Raw genomic sequence first — 17477 nt, 5'->3', positions numbered from 1 at the left:
GGTCTCACTAAGTAGATCAGACTCGTGGTCCTCCTGTTTTTAAGCCTCCCAAGCACTAGGAGTACAGGCACACACCACCACACCCAGTCTCAGTCACAGTCTCAGCATGCTTCGGGGGCAGGGCCAGCATGGCAGGCCAGGGATCGAACTCCTGGCTGCTGTGTCTGCCTAAGGAGGTGCTGTAGTTCACTGAGCTATTTGGTATGCCCAGGTGTGCAAACATTTCTGACCTAAAATGTCCTGTGAAGATCTTCCAGGCACTTAGAAAATAAAAACTGATTGGGCCTTGGATGCAATTCTTCTAGGCTTCTTTGCAGTTGTTAAGACCAAAAGCCATTCCTGGTTTCCTTGACAGTTGTATCCCTGTGTGTTACTGACTTCCTCTGTCACTCTGGCCAAATACGTTAGCCATTCTCCTCTTGTTTTTATCTATAAAATGAAGATGGTAATGCCCACCTTTTACTATAGTGATAATTATATGAGCTAATGTATTAAGGAGATTAGACAGAACCTGGCTTAATCTATTTTAGATCTGACTAAGTTATGTATACTGAATATAAATATTTTCCTGAAAGCAATTTTCAAGTCCTGAAAAAGTTCACATTTACTTTTTAAAAAGTGTTTTAAGTCTTTTGATTGACAAATCATTATTATATTCATTTATAGGGTATAATAATATATAGATAAAACAATTTAGCATTATTAATCAATCTAAGTAACACATCCATCACCTTAATGGCTGAGGCGTTTTCAATGAGAAATATTTGTAGGTTTTGGGAAACAAACAAGAATCTGAAAAGACAGTCTGGCCATGGTGCATGCTTTTAATCCCAGAATTTGGGAGGCTGAGGCAGGAGGATTGCTTTGAGTTCAAGGCCAGCCTTGGCCACAAAGTGAGCTGAGCTGGAGTTGCATAGTGAAACCCTCTTAAAAAGATAAAGCAAAGTAAAGATAAAAAGAATCTTAAAAGACAAATATGAACATGGCACTCAATTGTCACCTCTCTTTTATCTTATTCAGTGTTTCCTAGATCTAACCCATAGGATCCAGGAAGTTCGTAGTCATCTTTGCTATGTACCTAAGATTACAGGCACTCGCCACCATGTGTGTAAGTAAGGTTGTTACTTACCTTTGTGGCACCAAATTCTTCATTGAGGGCTAAACGTGCATATGGGCGTGGTGTTAAATGATTTGGTATAAAACTCAGTGGGAAGAAAATGACAGATCATTTGTATGGTTAACTGTAGTATCAGCTGGGCATCAATATGTGGGTTCCGCACTTAGATGCCCTTCATCTCATTACTCAAGCTCCGAGTGTGTGGGAACTGTAACAGATTTGGGACTTATATACAACATTCAGCAAAGTAGACAAAAGTTTAAAAAAAGAGCTCTGTGAATTGAAAACCCTGCACTGCACCATGCTGTGCTGTGACTGCAATGAGGTACAGTCCCAGAAGCCCTCTTTGAAGAACTCTCATTTGAACTCCATTTTATTTATTATTTTATTTATTTATTTATTATTCATTTCAAAGAGAAAAATATATAAAATAGCAATGAAACAGTTTCAAAACAGGTAAGACAGTTACAATAATTAATACATTGCGTATTGTGGTCTTCATGGTAGTTATTCAGAGGAAAAGATGCAGACATGATATCTTGTGTAAACAATATTAGTACAATCCTTTCTTCTCATTGAACTAAGAGAAAGCAGATGTGTGTCTATCTTAACTATCATGTATATTCATGTATATTCTTTTCACAACAAAACAATCCTTTATTTGTATCCCCTTTTTTTTGTTTAGTTTTTTCAGAGATAGGTGTTCCATTGCTGTTAAAGAATCTGTATTTAGTGAAGTCTATAAAGGACTTTTTCATATTTGATTCCAGTCCAAACATTGTAGGTACTTGAATTCAGAAAAATAACCCAAATATAGTCCAATAGTACATAACAGTAGTGAGTTATCAGCAAACTGGCAATTGTCCAAAGTTGTTGATTTGAGCCTTTTACAACTCAGAATATTAATATAGATTTACTTTTTATACCTCATGGTTACACTTTCTGCTGGATGGTTAGGACCAAGTTAAAGTAAGACCTATATAAGTAAAAATTTAATTTTTACTATCTGATAAGGTTAGTTAAATCCCCTCGGGATTTACCTTGGAACCATGCACAGCACCTTATGGACCTTTAGTGTCAGTCACGGCCATTGCTTGACCAATTTGCTCTCTGTGAAAGCCTGAGAGAATGTTTTCTCTCTAGGTGATTCCACTGCTTCTGTTATAGTATAATAATATCATTAAGCTTTTCTTCTGGATACTTAACAGCTAAAGTTTGCAAACCAAAAATTAGATAGATGGTCTAAAATGATAGCCAATATTTTGGGTCTAGCTCTTCAAGCTCAATGAGGACTCAAGACATAAGAGAGCCTCTGCTGTGACATTCTGTAACTCAGTCATGACCCAAATATTCAGATCAAGGAGATTAAGGGGCCTCAGAGGAAAGTGACTGATGAGTTATAGTGTACCTAATGAACTAAAGGAAAAAGAGAAAGTAAGTGCAGTGCTCTAAGTCAAGGAAGAATTTAGCTTTTAGATTTTATTTCAGGTACAACAACAAAAAGAGAATTGCTGGAATATCAAGAGAGGATACTGTGAGAACAGAGACAGCTAACAATGACTGTTTCGGAACTTGTAGGCTGTAATGTAAAGTCTGGATTTAAAATTAAATCAGTTGGATACTGTAAAAATGTTGCAAATAAATAATGTAGAGTTTTGGTTTGGGATGGCGAGAAATTCTAGAGATAATTGGCGGTGCTTATTACACACCAGTGTAAACCCCATAGAATAGCAAGCTCGAAAAATGTTGACTGATGAATTTTAACCTATATTTATTTTATGGCCATGAAATCAAAAGAAAGCTCATACAAGTTGGCCCAAAAAAAGAAAGAATAGGATCAGCATGAAAGAGAGGATCATAGAGATCTGCTGGAAATTGTTTCAGTGTCTGATGGGAAATAATGGTGCCCTGGAACATGGGCGGCAGTGTAGACACGGCCACATTCTGGATGAAATCAGAGTCACTGTGATGAAAGGGTTAAATGTGTATGGTGAGGAGAAAGGATAAATAAATGTATGATGAATAGCTCTTTATCATTGTAACAAATACCTAAAGTAATCAATTTAAGGTGCTTTAGTTACTTTTCTCTCATTTTTGAGACAAAATGCCAAACATCCTAAGCTAAAAGGAAAAGGTTTTTATAGCTAAGAGTTCCTAGAGGTTTCATCCCATAATTATCTGGGACAGTGTGGCTCATGGCAGAGGGGCAACCATTTCTGGCCACAGAAGACACCAAAAGTCAGGAGGCAACTAGAGGGGCTCTCTTTCTGTCTCTAGTATTGTGTCCAGTCTACTAGGATTATCACAGTGCCAATCCAATCAGTGGACTGATCCAGTAATCGCCTGCCCTTAATCCCAGCACTGAACTAGGAATCAATCACATACTTTAGCTTCAGCCACTTCCAGGAAAATTTCTATGACCACATGAGACTTTGGGGGAACCATATAGATACAAACCATCACAGAAGCTCAAAAGGTTTTTAAGACTTAGAGTTCTGAAGATTTTAGTCTATAATCACATGATGACGTAGCACAGGATGGCATAAAATCTGTTTACCTTGGGCACAGGATATGAAAGAGGAAGAAGAAAAGGCTGTATCCTTGTTTCTACCTCAAGGGCACATCTCCTATTCCTATTACTTCCTTCCACCTCTAGTAAAGCCATGGGCTCAGGGCTAAACCTTTACCACATGGGCCCGTGGTGGACACGTCTATATTTTTGGTTTAATAGCATGAGCGCAGCATCTATACATGTGAGTGAGGCCAGAGGGAAGATTCTGCATCACTGAGACATAGATGCTATGTAGGAAACTCATTATAGAAAGTATACTCAGGAGAAAGAGAGATAAAATTGAGTGACAGCATCCAAACAAGAATATGAAAGTTATGTGAAAGAATATAGCGAGAAGGAGAAATGACTCTGGCAGAGTAAGTTTCGTGGTTTTTAAAGTGTAAAACTGAAATGAGCAAAAGTGAAATATTATATCATAGAAATAAGAATATTAATTGGGTTGGGCAGATTGGTCTGTGTGAGTCTGTCATGCACTGAAAATTAGAGCAACCCATGAAAGTAGGAGTTAGTGTTATACCCAGAACATATGCCAACCACATCTCAGGGTCCTTTCCTGATATAAAATAGGATATTTTGTTTGCATGTAAATGTAACACCCTTGGTTACTGTAGGTATGTTTTCCAATGCTCTGTGTATTCATCTTCCAGTGTGAATCTCTTCTCACAGAGATTCTTGGCAAACAGACAGCTGAGTTTGTGTCTCACAGCTAGTGCAATCCAAGCGTGTGTGTCAGTCAGACCTCTGCTGAAATTCTTATTCCTTCTCCAACGGTCAGGATGTCCTTTACTTAACCTTTCTGGGATTTTATTCTCTCACTTATTGACCTGAGAGTATGATGTTTAATGGAATGATTTATTACAAGGATTAAGGTTAGTACATCTACCTTCTCTGGCACATAGCAGACAGTAGATATGGTAGTAGTTGCTGTTTCTATCAAGACCTGTTGGGGCCAGGACTGATACTGAATTTGACCGAACAGTAAATTACTATCAAGTAACAAGTGAACATTTTGAGAAAAGATGAAGGATTTGGGCATCATTCTGAAATGCTTGTTTCAATGGAATGTGAGAAACTTCAATGAAGTGATGGAAGAGAAAGACCTCAAGAGCTGTCCTAGTGAGAAGATACTTTAATACTGTCATGATAAACTGTGTCTTCATCATGTCAGTGCAATATGTCCTAGAGAATTTAAGGCAATAGCTTCAACATTTAAAACTGAATACCTACTTTTGCATCGTATGCTATCCCCACACTTTTGAACCGTACATCCCCATCAGTCAAGTTTTAATGTGTACCCTTTTTATGTATATTTATTAACTGATGTATTAAATATTACATATGCTCTAAACTGTACTCAATATAGAAATATGCAAAGCCATAAGGGTGCCATAATATTTTAAAATAATTTTTGTTTACTTATAAATTATTTATCAGTTAATATTGTTTAATCTTAGGAGAAAATTACTTTTAAAGATTTCCATGACTATCCTTTATCATTTTTGTTGACATAACGTTTACTGAACAATCATGGAAAGATAGTAATTTCAAGATGAGTGTTTCCTAATCTTCTTCTTATAAATCTTTGTAGCCAAAAAGACACCTGCGAAAGGCAGCTAAACACAACTTGAAAAAATCTCACCATGAGGCAGTTACACGTGTACGTCTCATACTACAGATCCGTGCCTCGCTTGTGCAAGTGTTTTTTGTAAGATTCCATTGGCAGATTACATCATCCCTAACGTTCATTTGTTATTCTTCAGAATTAATTAGAAGGTATTACATTTTCGTACCTTTGAAAGGGAACCTTAAAATTCATTCGTATCTTTTGGCAGATTATTTTATAGGTAGCAAATCCTATTGCCAGGAATTCAAAGGAACAAATTATGAGAGGGCTGTGACTACAGTCTGATTTTAGATCTTAGTCATTCTAATGTTATTATCATAGGAGTATTTCCAAACATTCATCTTGAAAACATTCTACATGTATTTATTTCTCTCAGAAGTAATCCTTTTCTCATGCGTTGTTAACATATCACTTTCATCTTGATGTGTTTTGTTTCTCATTCTCACATCCTAAAATAGTTATGCATATCATATTACTCGAAGCTACGTGACTTTACAGAACGAGGAATCACCTTTGACTTTTTGGAAAAATACAACTTTGACTATTTAAGTATGTTTACATTAGACAGCTGGCAGGCATCTACGCAGCATAACATATTTTTCACTCTTCATTACACTTAAAGAATTATGAAATTTCTCTTTTAATCTAACACAATCCATGAATATTTTTAGGCCATCATAGAGAAACAGCCATGTGATGTGCTACACAACAAATTATTGATGATGACCGTGGTATTTTTATCTTATTTTGGATTTCATGTTAGGCTGCTCAGGCATACATGCGTGGAGGAGGGCATCATACATTTCTGACATTTCTGCCAGTATTTCAATGGGACACTTTGAATGCCAACTTTCTAGGTTCCGAATGAAAGGAACTAAGTCATTTTCACACTTTTGCAATTGTATCCATTGAGCAGGAAGGGGAGTCGAGTCCGCCATCCACGAGGCTCAGGCGCATGTACACACCGTGTAGGAAGTGCGCACAGTGCGTTGCTGAGCGCCTCTGCTCGGTTGGCCAGTGTAAAATGACATAGATTGGAGGAGGATCTTACTGTTTGGAGTTGTGAGTCGGTGGTGATACAAAGAAGAATCATGTCCCTGGTTATTATTAAGTACTCGGTGCTTGGGTAATTATTTCTTTCTAAGTGAGCAACAGGGAAATTGGTTACTGCTTATTATTTTTAGTTTTGTTTTATATCTTGTTTTATTATTTTGATTTGGTTTGTCACTGCTTTGTGTGTATAAGAGGCAATATGCACACTAAAAATACATGTAATACATAAGCCTACCGAGGAGAAGAGTGAAGGCTAAGAGGGCGATAATGCGGCAGAGTCTTCTCTAATTCCAGAACAGCGACTACCATATCGTGGGATGACAAGGGCAATGCTGTTTTCTTTTTTATTGCTGGAGCTCAGTCACTGATGTTGGAGTGGCTTTGTCCCACAGTGGCTAGGTACAAAGTGCAATTCATTTTCATGCAAAGCGCAAAGCCTCTGCTCAGTCTTTGAACCTTCGTTTTGCTATTGTCATAAAGAAGAGATTTTAAAATTAAGGCCAAAATACGATCATGAATGTCACCACAGTTTTTACTAATATGCCTGCTGCTTTCCCTTCTCCTTGGTCAAGTGACAGTTGCCTCTTTATTGGTAAGATAAGTAGGGAAGTAGCTGCTGTTCCTCCTACTGATCTATTTCATTTAAAAAGTCATTTCAACATATGATAAAATTCTAAATGAGTTGAACTCTATGCGATTTCATTCGCTGTTTCTTTCATGATGGGGATTTAGAGTACATTGAGTTTTTTCAATGACTAAAAGCTAATTTTTCCTTGTTAACTTATCTTTTGAATTCTCAGTTTTTCCAGTGCTGAATGAGTCCTCCCACACATCAGTTTAATTTTTTTGGTTGATTGTCAGTTACAATTCCTATTTATAGTCATTTTTCAGACTAGAAAATGTATGCTTTTAATCCCTGTGTATTTATAACCAGTGAATACATGACATTTCAGGAGAAAATATCCGGCACCTTGTGCTGACTTTGCTGATGATATTATAAAAGACTGAGTAAACATTTTTTAATTGTTACTTTTAGTTATTAACAAATAAATGTGTAAACATCTAATGAATAAAGGGAATTAACTTCTTACAACAGCAAGAACTTCTCTATTAGAGGACAATCTTTCCATTGTATTTCACCAAATCATTTAATTTTACCAGCTAGATTAACTGTTAGCTGATATATTTATATCAAAATATGCATTAAAGACCTTAGATCTAAACATATTTATTAGACTGCAAGCAGATGTGAAATAATGTTTAAGAATCATTTACCAAAAACTATTGACATAGTGATATAAATGGAAAGGAACTGTTCTAAACGCTAGAATACGTTATTAACACTGCCCTTTTCATTCAGAAAAGTGCTTTGGATCACATAAATTGGATACAGGCCTCTGGTATTTGCCATGTTACATAGAAGCTAGAAATGAATGACACTTAACTAACCTATAATAACTGCCTCAAATCCATGTAGATGTTGTGGGGTATCAAACTGATTATCCCTCCCATCCTTATAGTCACAACTAATGCTGCTTTACATTTCTAAAGTATCTCTTCCAACCCTAATGCATTCAGTAGTTTAATCACTTATATGCTATTATTTTATTTTACTTTACTGAAGGATGCCTGGGTGTCTTGAAATCATTTAGGTCTGTCCTTCTATGATATTTTTTCTACATTTTACATAGTATTAGAATTGTCAGATTGTTTTGCACTCTTGATTCTAGTGTATAAATGTAAGCTAGCCTTCTTTGTATTGAAGCATTGATGAATTTGTTATCTTCAAAGAATAAAAGGAATTTTATTTTTGTGGGTTACAGTACTAGACTGAAAAATAAACATCATATAGGAATTAATATATTTTCACAGTATGGGTACATAACATGCGATTGACAGGTCTTTCCAGGGTGGATTTTGTACAAATTGCATGCTCTGATTTATACTAAATTGTCTGTATCTATTGGTTCTGCATTTTGCATTTCAGTCTTTACAGCTCATTGCTTGATATATCTTCCTGGATGCAATGGACAACAATAGTCTGATTTTTCCTCCAACTGAATAAACACTAAACGTAATACATTTGTTTCATCCACAACCTAGCAAGGTTTCTCAGTGATCAAGTAACATGCGAATGTAATTCACTGTTCAGATTTGCAGCTCCTTTTGAAGTTGTGTGAGCAGTAAGGCGATGGGCTAAGGCACAGAGAGCAGAAGGAGTCAACTGAAATGAGTTCCTTAAACAAATGTAGGAGACCTGTAATTTTTTCAGTGTTCTTAAGTACACTTGCAAATCCATTGACACTAATAAAACAAAAGAAAGGAAACAAACAATTTACCAAATTTTCTATATACCTCATATTTGTTTTGAGATTTGAGGGGTATTCAAGTAGTATATAACTATTATTATTATTATTATTATTATTATTATTATTGTGTGTGTGTGTGTGTGTGTGTGTGTGGAACCGGAGATTGAACTCAGGCCCTTGCATTTGCCAGGCAAGTACTTATTCTACTGAGCCATGTCCCCTAAGCCCTATAATTTTATGGTGTTTGTCTAACCTAGCAACTATGACTACCTAAGCTGGGTCTGACTAAGTTACTAAATTGCCCAGGTTCTACTGGACTAGAACTTGTGATCCTCCTGCTTCAGCCTCCCAGAGTGCTGTCACTGCAGGAGTGAGGCAACAAACCTAGCTTCAAGGACATTTTTTTTTTTTTTTTTTTGCGGAACCGGGGATTGAACTCAGTCCCTTGCACTTGCCAGGAAAGCTCTCGTTCCACTGAGTCATCTCCCCTGCCCGAAGGACAAATGCTGAGACGCAGGAGCAACTGTATTTATGCCAGGCAATTCCCAAGCATAAAATAACATCCTGAGCAAGAATTTTGCTAGAGCTTTATGCATTCTTACTTAATCTTCATATTTACTATAAATGTGAAATATCACTTTCCATTCACAAAATACTTCTGTATTATCCACAATGTATACTCAAGAACACTGTAAAGATAACAAAACTTAAAAAGTTCAAAGACATATTTAGTAGTATGCAGTCATCTAGGAGTAAAAGTAATTCAATAATTTTCAAAACAACCATGTACTTCCAATAACAACACATGTGGATGAATGTCTATGATAAAATGTCATCTATGATATATAAGCATGTATGTGTACAATTACACATATGTGTGATTTCAAGGAATAATGAAAAAGAATATGTGGTAAATTATTACCTGCAAAAGGAAGGTTAGGCATAAGAAAATGTACATTCAAATATAACATTTTAATTTTTTTCAAGTAAGATATTATATCTGTAATCTAGTAGAAGAGTATTTATTTCCTTGTTGACTGAATCATGACACTGAATTGTCAGTGGTAAACAAACTTTGACCAGAAAATGGCAGATAGTATACCTTTGCTGCTATTTTTAAGTTAAGAATTACACACTCCTCATTCATTTGGAGAAAGCCTTTCTTGATAAATAACATAATACAGAAGAGAACTTGAAGAAAAATCACAATTTACTTTTGTATTATTTGAAATCATTTGTTTGAAAGGCTATGGTCTAAGTCATGCACAGTGCTCCCATTTGTACATAAATCACAAGGTTTATTATTTGTGGTTGTGGCTTTACTGTCCTCATGTACATAATTGCCAGTAGCTTAGTACCCAGGAGTAACCTAGCAACAAGTCCTTTCTCCTGCAAGTAAGAAATGAATGAAAAGCATTATGGAAAAATTGCTTAGCTGAAAAAAGTTGGAACATATATTATTAAGATATTCTAATTTTTGAGAAATTTCATGACAATGGCTATTAAATTTCATACCAAATAATACTATTCTCTGCTTCCTTCATTCGGAATAAAAAAGCAATGGATTTCAGACTGCATTGCTGGTAACTAGGTAACTGAATACATTATTTTCCCTGGCAGCCTGTTGAAGACAGAGTAGGTGGGAAAGGGCCCTGGTGTGCGATTGCTTTATGGTAGGTGAGTTTACTACATTTAGTTTCACCAGTAAACTTTCTTGACAATGAGATATGTCTCATCCTTCTAAATTACTTTAGAGTAAATATTCTGATTTATTTTCAAAGGGTTGTTCATATCATGATCCAGTTTTAGGCTCTTTAGCTTTGTGGAATTCCAGAAGATTCTACTTTGTGTTTTGTATTTTAACTTTGATATGAATATTGATTTCCATAGATGAATGGAAATTTTAATTTCTGTATTTTAACTTAATTTAATTGGGAAAATAATTCTGTTGTGTTATACCTATAGCTTCATAAAGGTAGATTTTCAGTTATCAGAGAAAAAGTACAACTTTCTAGGAACATCATTTAATGATTAATAGCCCCAGGCAATGACAGAAACATACATTTGTGAGTACCTCCCACTAATAGTACAGTAATTAGTTGGCCCCTATAAAATGTCCTTTAAAAATTCCAGGTATTTTTATTTCCAAAGGGATTATATTTTGCCTTATTTTTACTGTTTTCTCTTTTGGTATTGAGAATCGAACTCTGGGCCTTGTGCTTGCTAGGCAGGTGCTGCGCCGCTGAGCTACATGCCTGGCCCTCCAGGTATTTCTAAAGGACAGTAGATTGGTGTGTATACTGATGATATGATTGTGCCTTTGAATGGACGCATAGAAGTATAAACTAGATAGCATGTGCTCCGTGGTGGAGATACATTTTCCCCCAACTGCCCTGACTTTTATATTAGTTTTATATTAGATTAGTTTGTAACCATATACAACTCTGAACTCTTGCCACAATTATGACTGAGCTGACTTGCACATCTTATCACTGAAGAGGGAGTCTATCAGAGAAAGCACATTTTAAAAGGTAGTCAGATTTTTATGTATAGATGAAAAGTTCAGTTGCTTAAATTATTTGGACCAATGTGAAGCACTTCGATAAAAATGAACCTTACGCAAAAGCAACCATAACTAAAGACTATTCTTTATATGGGGAAAAAATAACCTCACCTACCCTTAGAGATAGTTACCTATAATCAGAGACTGACTGCATGAAGATTATACCCAAAATGTTACAGCAGACCAATATGGTTTATCTGTGAAGATGTTACTCATCACAACAGTAATCTCTGCTCAAACAGTTGCTCAGGAAGATAGATTTTTACATATGGCTTGTGAATTTTAACTGCCCCCTCCAGCAATGATATCTTGATGGGGTCATATTGGTGAAAAAGTATACCCTTCATTTGGTAGGTTTCATCCTGGAGGGCAGAGAAGATGTGATTCTCATTTTTACTTAATATATCATGCTTCTTACACCATAAAAAGCAAGAAATAATAATAATAATAATAATATTTTCAATTGACATGGATAGATGTGTTAGAGGTTCCCACAACTATTACAATTATATTAAAACCATCTAAACTACATGTCAAAAAGAGAGCAAACGTTTAATGAACACCCTTAGAGAGGAGGTAAGGCTTGCCATTCTACGGTAGACATAAATTAACTACCAGAACTTTATTGTTAAGCTGTAAAGTTGATCTAAAAGGAACTGTACTTGTTATTGCAGGTTTGGTTACAAAAGTACGGCTACCTTCCACCAACTGACCCCAGAATGTCGGTACTGCGCTCTGCAGAGACCTTGCAGTCCGCCCTAGCGGCCATGCAGCAGTTCTATGGCATTAACATGACAGGAAAAGTGGACAGAAACACCATTGAGTAAGTAATGGCATCCGTACTCCTTCCTTTTTTGGTCTTTGCGCCAAACTAAGTACTGTAATTAAAAAAAAAAAAATACATGAACGCTACCAGCCCTAATGGATTATTTTATCTGATTGACTTTCTTTAGAATTTATCCCGTTTTGAGATTTCATACAACAAATCAGGTTCAAAGTCATATTTACTCCCCCTGAATTTGGCAACACATAGTTCAAGCAGAAAGAAAATAAGAATGAGAGCCCCAGTAGGTGTATGGCTGCGGGCACTAAATGAAATAGTGACAGTGAGAGGCAGAGCTGGTTTGTGTGGCTGGTGAGATTATTTCAAATCCATTTCTTCAAATCTTTGTTCAGGACTGTCATGTAAATAACTTCAGATTGGCCGTAGTGAAATTATTTGCACAATAGAAATTGAAAAATAATGTAAACCAGGGTTGTTCCTTACTGAGCCAGTTATCTGTGAGAGGTTTTGTCAGGTTCATAAATTAAAAGAAGTTTGTCAAAAGGGACTTTGTTGTGTGCACAGCTGGCTGTAATCACACGCTGTTCAGCCACAGCAGCACAGAAAGTTCTACAATATTATGAAGCAGCATTTTTGTTTCTAGACAGCAAAGGAGAGCGTGATTAATTTTTTTTTTCAAGGGAGGAAAAATCATTTGTATTTTCAGAGCCCTTGATTATCACAACTTGAATCTACTTCTATTATTTATGTTTAGTATGGTGATGAGACATTAGCCTCCTCACTGGGGAAGACAAGGATGTATTTTTCTCTGTACTTTCTCAAATAAAGGAAGCACATGTCGGAAGCTGAGTGATGGTCACAGTAGCCACAGGACCAGGCTTCTTGATGTTTATTCTGGGGACATCACCATGCTGTGCACCTCAAAAAGGAATGGTTAGTTTTCCACTTACATTTTCAGTTCCTGACATATCTGGACCCAGACATAATTATGACATGCCAAACTGATTTATTATGTAATTATGGAATTATATTTTGCTCTCGAATGCTTGCAACATGATGTTATTCATAGTACCTCTAGCTCGTCAAGATAGGAAAGCATAATAAATGCTTTGAGATTAAGCTTCAAATCAGATTAAAAAAATAAATACATTACCTCCTCCAGTACTTTTAAAAGATGTATAAATATTAATTTTGATCTACACCTTGGAAACAAAATCAGGAAGATATTCAATTTAATTTTACGTGATAAAATACCCCTTGACCTAGATAAATATGACTAGAACTTACTCATGCATAATAAAACTCAGTGAGTTCTGTGTTTTCTTGTTGTGTAAGTGGATAATTCCATTAATTAATTATTTTTTGAAAACAGGATCTTGCTATTCTTGTTCAAGATGGCTTAGAATTCGTTATGTTGCCCAAGCAGGCCTGAAATTCACAGCAATCCTCAGCCTGCCAAGTAGGGGCATTATAAGTGTGCACCATTATGGCCAGCCAGACAGAATTCCATTTAAAGTGTGCTTTTCATCTGAGCAAGTTACCAATGCTATGAACAGTTTTTTTTTTTTTTTTTTTATTCCTTAAGGGAGAACTATTAACTTCTGACTCATTTTGTTAGAAAATCCAGGTTTTAAAAACATAAACTAATTATCTAGAAAACAAATTATTTTAAATGGCTTTACCTAAGTAACTTGACTAGCACCAGAATAAAAAGGAAGTATTTAGTACTTGCTTTGAGACACCAGAAAAGAGAGCAAAGTGTCAATGAGGGGCATCTATCTCTGCTAATTTTGAAAGGTCCTTTTGGTAATTGGAAGGACCCAAGACAGATAAGTTTGATATCCTAAAGTACCTAAAGAGAGACCTTTGTAAGGATTAAAGAAAAGAAGAAGAAGAAGAACAAGTTTAGGACTTATCTAGGCCCTTCCTGTAGAACAGGGTCTCAATAATTTTTTTGTTGTCTTGAGGATATAGAGCTGTAGAGAAAAAAATGGTGGTATGGAGCAGAACGTGGGTCTTTCAACCACAGCCAGTGACTTAGATTTCCGACCAGACAAAGTGATAGTGTGGGTGCAGAGGAGAAGTGTCATTTCGGCAATATACAATTATCACAACAAAATCAACTCAAGAAGCAGGTCTTATTTTAAAATCCAGGGGGGTGTTGCTTGGTTTTGCTTATTTTGATGAATTTTATTGTGTTTGTTTAAACAAAACATTGCTCTAATTGAGTATGGAGGTGGTTTTTCTTGTAGGTGTTTCCACCTCTACTGCAGTTTTTCTCCATAAAGTACCACACCTGGGGGTTGTTTCTAGGCGAAGCCATACAGCCTTGTCAAATCCCCGTGTTTCCCCTTGCTTATGGCCCACATCTTCAGATTCTAGGTGGGCTTGGACTTCTCCCTCACTGTTGCTCAGCCACAAACAATTTGGCTTGCTTTGTTTCTGTCTATATTTTCTGCAGATCTGTCTCTCTTCTGATCTTACTGTTAAGGTTATTCAAATCAAACCATATTTCATTTTTGTGCTATAATCCCCATAATGACGCTATTTAAGCCATTATCTATTCTTTTGTAATATCAAGTGAATGTATATTAACAATACATGCTGATATTATACTCTATCATTATATGTAATAAAATCATAGTTTGAATTTTTATCTGAGCCTCATTAAATAAAATATGGACTAGAGTTATAGCCCTAAAATTATTTTTCATTTTAAAATAGACATCTTATTATCCATTTTCAAATGTTATAAACTTACCTGACTTTATATTCTTCAAAATATTGTTTTTAAATTAAGTGATTATATGCTTTAGCAGCAAGACATGAGGTGCATTTAATTTGCAGTACCTGGATAATTAAAAGTGATGATTACAATTTTGGTGATCCTTATATTATGTTGAAGAAATTAACCATTTGAAAGTAAAAATTTGTGTATTACTTTAAATGGTGGATTACATTGCTCTTATATTAATCAGAACTGGTGATGGAGAGAAAATACTCTTTACCAAAAAGAATTCATTATTTTAAGTTGCAATGGTTCTTTCAAATTATGAGTTTGTAGCTAATTTTCGTAACCACAGCCACTTAAACAATACACATAATAGTCCACAGTATTCATGGAATGATGTTACCTGAAAGAGAAGAAAAATGGAATATCTAAAAGCAAATTAGTCTATGTTTTTATAGTGTTAAATTTTTTAAACATTCTGATTTATGTTTCCTGTGTATATAGCTGTCAGGATTGCAGCATGATTGATTAGATTTTTTTTTTTTAGAAATTTAACAATGGTTAATATATTGCATATTGTTGACTTCAAATCAGTTATTCATATTACCAGATACAAGCCTGCAAAATTGGTCAAAATATTTTAAAAAGAGAGATAAAAATTATATAAGCATTAACTTCTCCTTTCGATAGACAAGCAGAAATCAGCAGTATAATTACCAAGCTATCCTGTATGTGTGTTGTGTGTGTGTGTGTTTGTGTGTATGTGTGTGCATACTTTTTTTCTCCCTTCCTTGTTTTCTTTTCTCCATCCCAATTGTTTCCCTTTGAACAGTTTCATTGCTTCTCACAGTATCTACTGTATCTTTAAGATTTTATTTACTCTTTCAGGTTCTTGCACTACGGAGATAGTTACTTCTCAAAATGATCACTTTTTAAAATTCTCCTACACATACATGTAATATATACACATATATGCATATGTTTGTATGCACACATATACATGCATATTTTCTAATGTAATATTTTGGATAACCTAAGTAATTTTGGATAACTTATTCCCACAATGCCTAGAAATTTTATTTCATTAAAGTTAACACTGAATTAGTAACTTTAAGAAAAGAATTAATATGAAACTGCAGCCGTATTTCAACTTTTAATTTGAAAATTGTCTTATTTGTATGAACCAAGAACTACATAAGTTTAGATTATCAGTGTGTTATATGTTTTATTCTGTTTAAATTAATTATCATTTTACTACTGGATCATCTTTTCCAATTCAGATTTAAAATGTGCAGCATTGTCCAATAAAGTTTTAAGGGCTCTTCTGAGTATGATGATGATACCTAAATGCTAGAACATGTGCGATGTGCTCCTCCTCATTTGGTCAGGTAATAACAGGTTATAAAGGATTGATAAAAGAGAGACACTAGATCTTAAAAGGTGAAAGGATTAAAAGCAAATACTAGAACTTCTGTTCTCATTGAAGATCATGACTTAATTCATCTCTGCTCTTGAACGCTCGTGTCCTTTTGGCCTTGTGAATCACATGTGGCTATGCAAGCAGTTACTGGCTTCACAGAAAAAAAGCAGCTTTGAACTGAGTTAGCTTTCAGCCACCAATCTATTGAGCGCCAAGTAAATTTGCATTTAAAAACCTCATGATTCACCAATCTAATGTACAAAAGCCTTAAAACAATTGAAAGTACTGTAGTGAAAACAAACATGTATCAACACTTCCACAAAGCTTTGGGGAATAACTATAAGTGATACATATTTCTTTTAACCTTAAGTGAAATTTGTAAAGTGTGAAGGATGAATTTGTCTTAGCTTATTGTGACTATTGTCCTGGGTCTAATAGTTGATACAGCATAAAAATGTTTTGAGAATCACTTTTTTCCTTTGGTAATGGCAATTAGATGTATACCTCCATATGGCACAACGTCAACTGCAAGGGTGACATTGCCACTACATCCAACTGCAGTGCCACTTCCTGCCTTCTGACTGTGGGGCCACAAGGGACATGGGTTGTAATGTTAAGGGTTCTCTTGGAGTCACCCTATGAGTGGCCCAATCTGCCATGAACTATGTGCTCAAGAGTATCACTGGAGCTATTAAACTCTGTTCCATATGCAGTATGTGTATGCACACCCCTCTCTATGTACCACAAACTTGTTGACAGTACACAGGTACTTTATTTAATGGAATAGAAAAGTAGAGCTATCAGTATCTACTATCAAAGTGCAGAAAGAACCTGTGTGAAATAACACATTCTTGCATGTTGATGGCATTCAGAGTGAGGTGAAACAAGTTGATTCCTGATAAAACTAACAATCTGACCACATGCCAGGCAGGCCTTGCCTCAGGTGCAGTGAGCCGGCCACTGAGGCCAGGTGTGGTGGTGCACGCCTGTAATTGCAGTGCTGGGGAGTCTGAATACAGGAGGATGCCTATGAGTCCAAGCTGCATAGTGAGACTCTGTAGCAAATATATAATTTTTTTAAAAATCTAATAATCATCATTACAAGTTGATAATAACAGTGATTACCTGTTAGACTCTCTTTTACATGATTTAAATAATTTAATCCTTACAACAATTCAGGAAAGGAAATTAATAAAATTTCTCCTTTATAGATGAGGAAACTAAGGCACACAGGAACTGTGACATGATTAATGTTGTTAAATCTGTTACAGGAAGAGATTCATGTTAAACATCATACACTTTAG

At 35.6% G+C, this 17477-nt stretch overlaps 1 protein-coding gene across 1 annotated transcript in view; it reads left to right on the top strand.

The window, feature by feature from the left end:
• Mmp16 (matrix metallopeptidase 16) overlaps window positions 1-17477 on the top strand; it is a 280573-nt gene that overhangs the window by 107076 nt on the left and 156020 nt on the right. Inside the window, exon 2 of the mRNA XM_004647205.2 lies at window positions 11913-12061. Coding sequence (XP_004647262.1) covers window positions 11913-12061 — 149 coding nt within the window. The remainder of the gene's footprint in view (window positions 1-11912; window positions 12062-17477) is intronic.

The sequence above is a fragment of the Octodon degus genome, unplaced genomic scaffold (genome assembly GCF_000260255.1).
Source record: "Octodon degus isolate 3935 unplaced genomic scaffold, OctDeg1.0 scaffold00294, whole genome shotgun sequence".
Taxonomy (NCBI): domain Eukaryota; kingdom Metazoa; phylum Chordata; class Mammalia; order Rodentia; family Octodontidae; genus Octodon; species Octodon degus.
The sequence above is the reverse complement of the archived record's forward strand: the minus strand, read 5'-3'. Positions and strand labels throughout refer to the sequence as shown.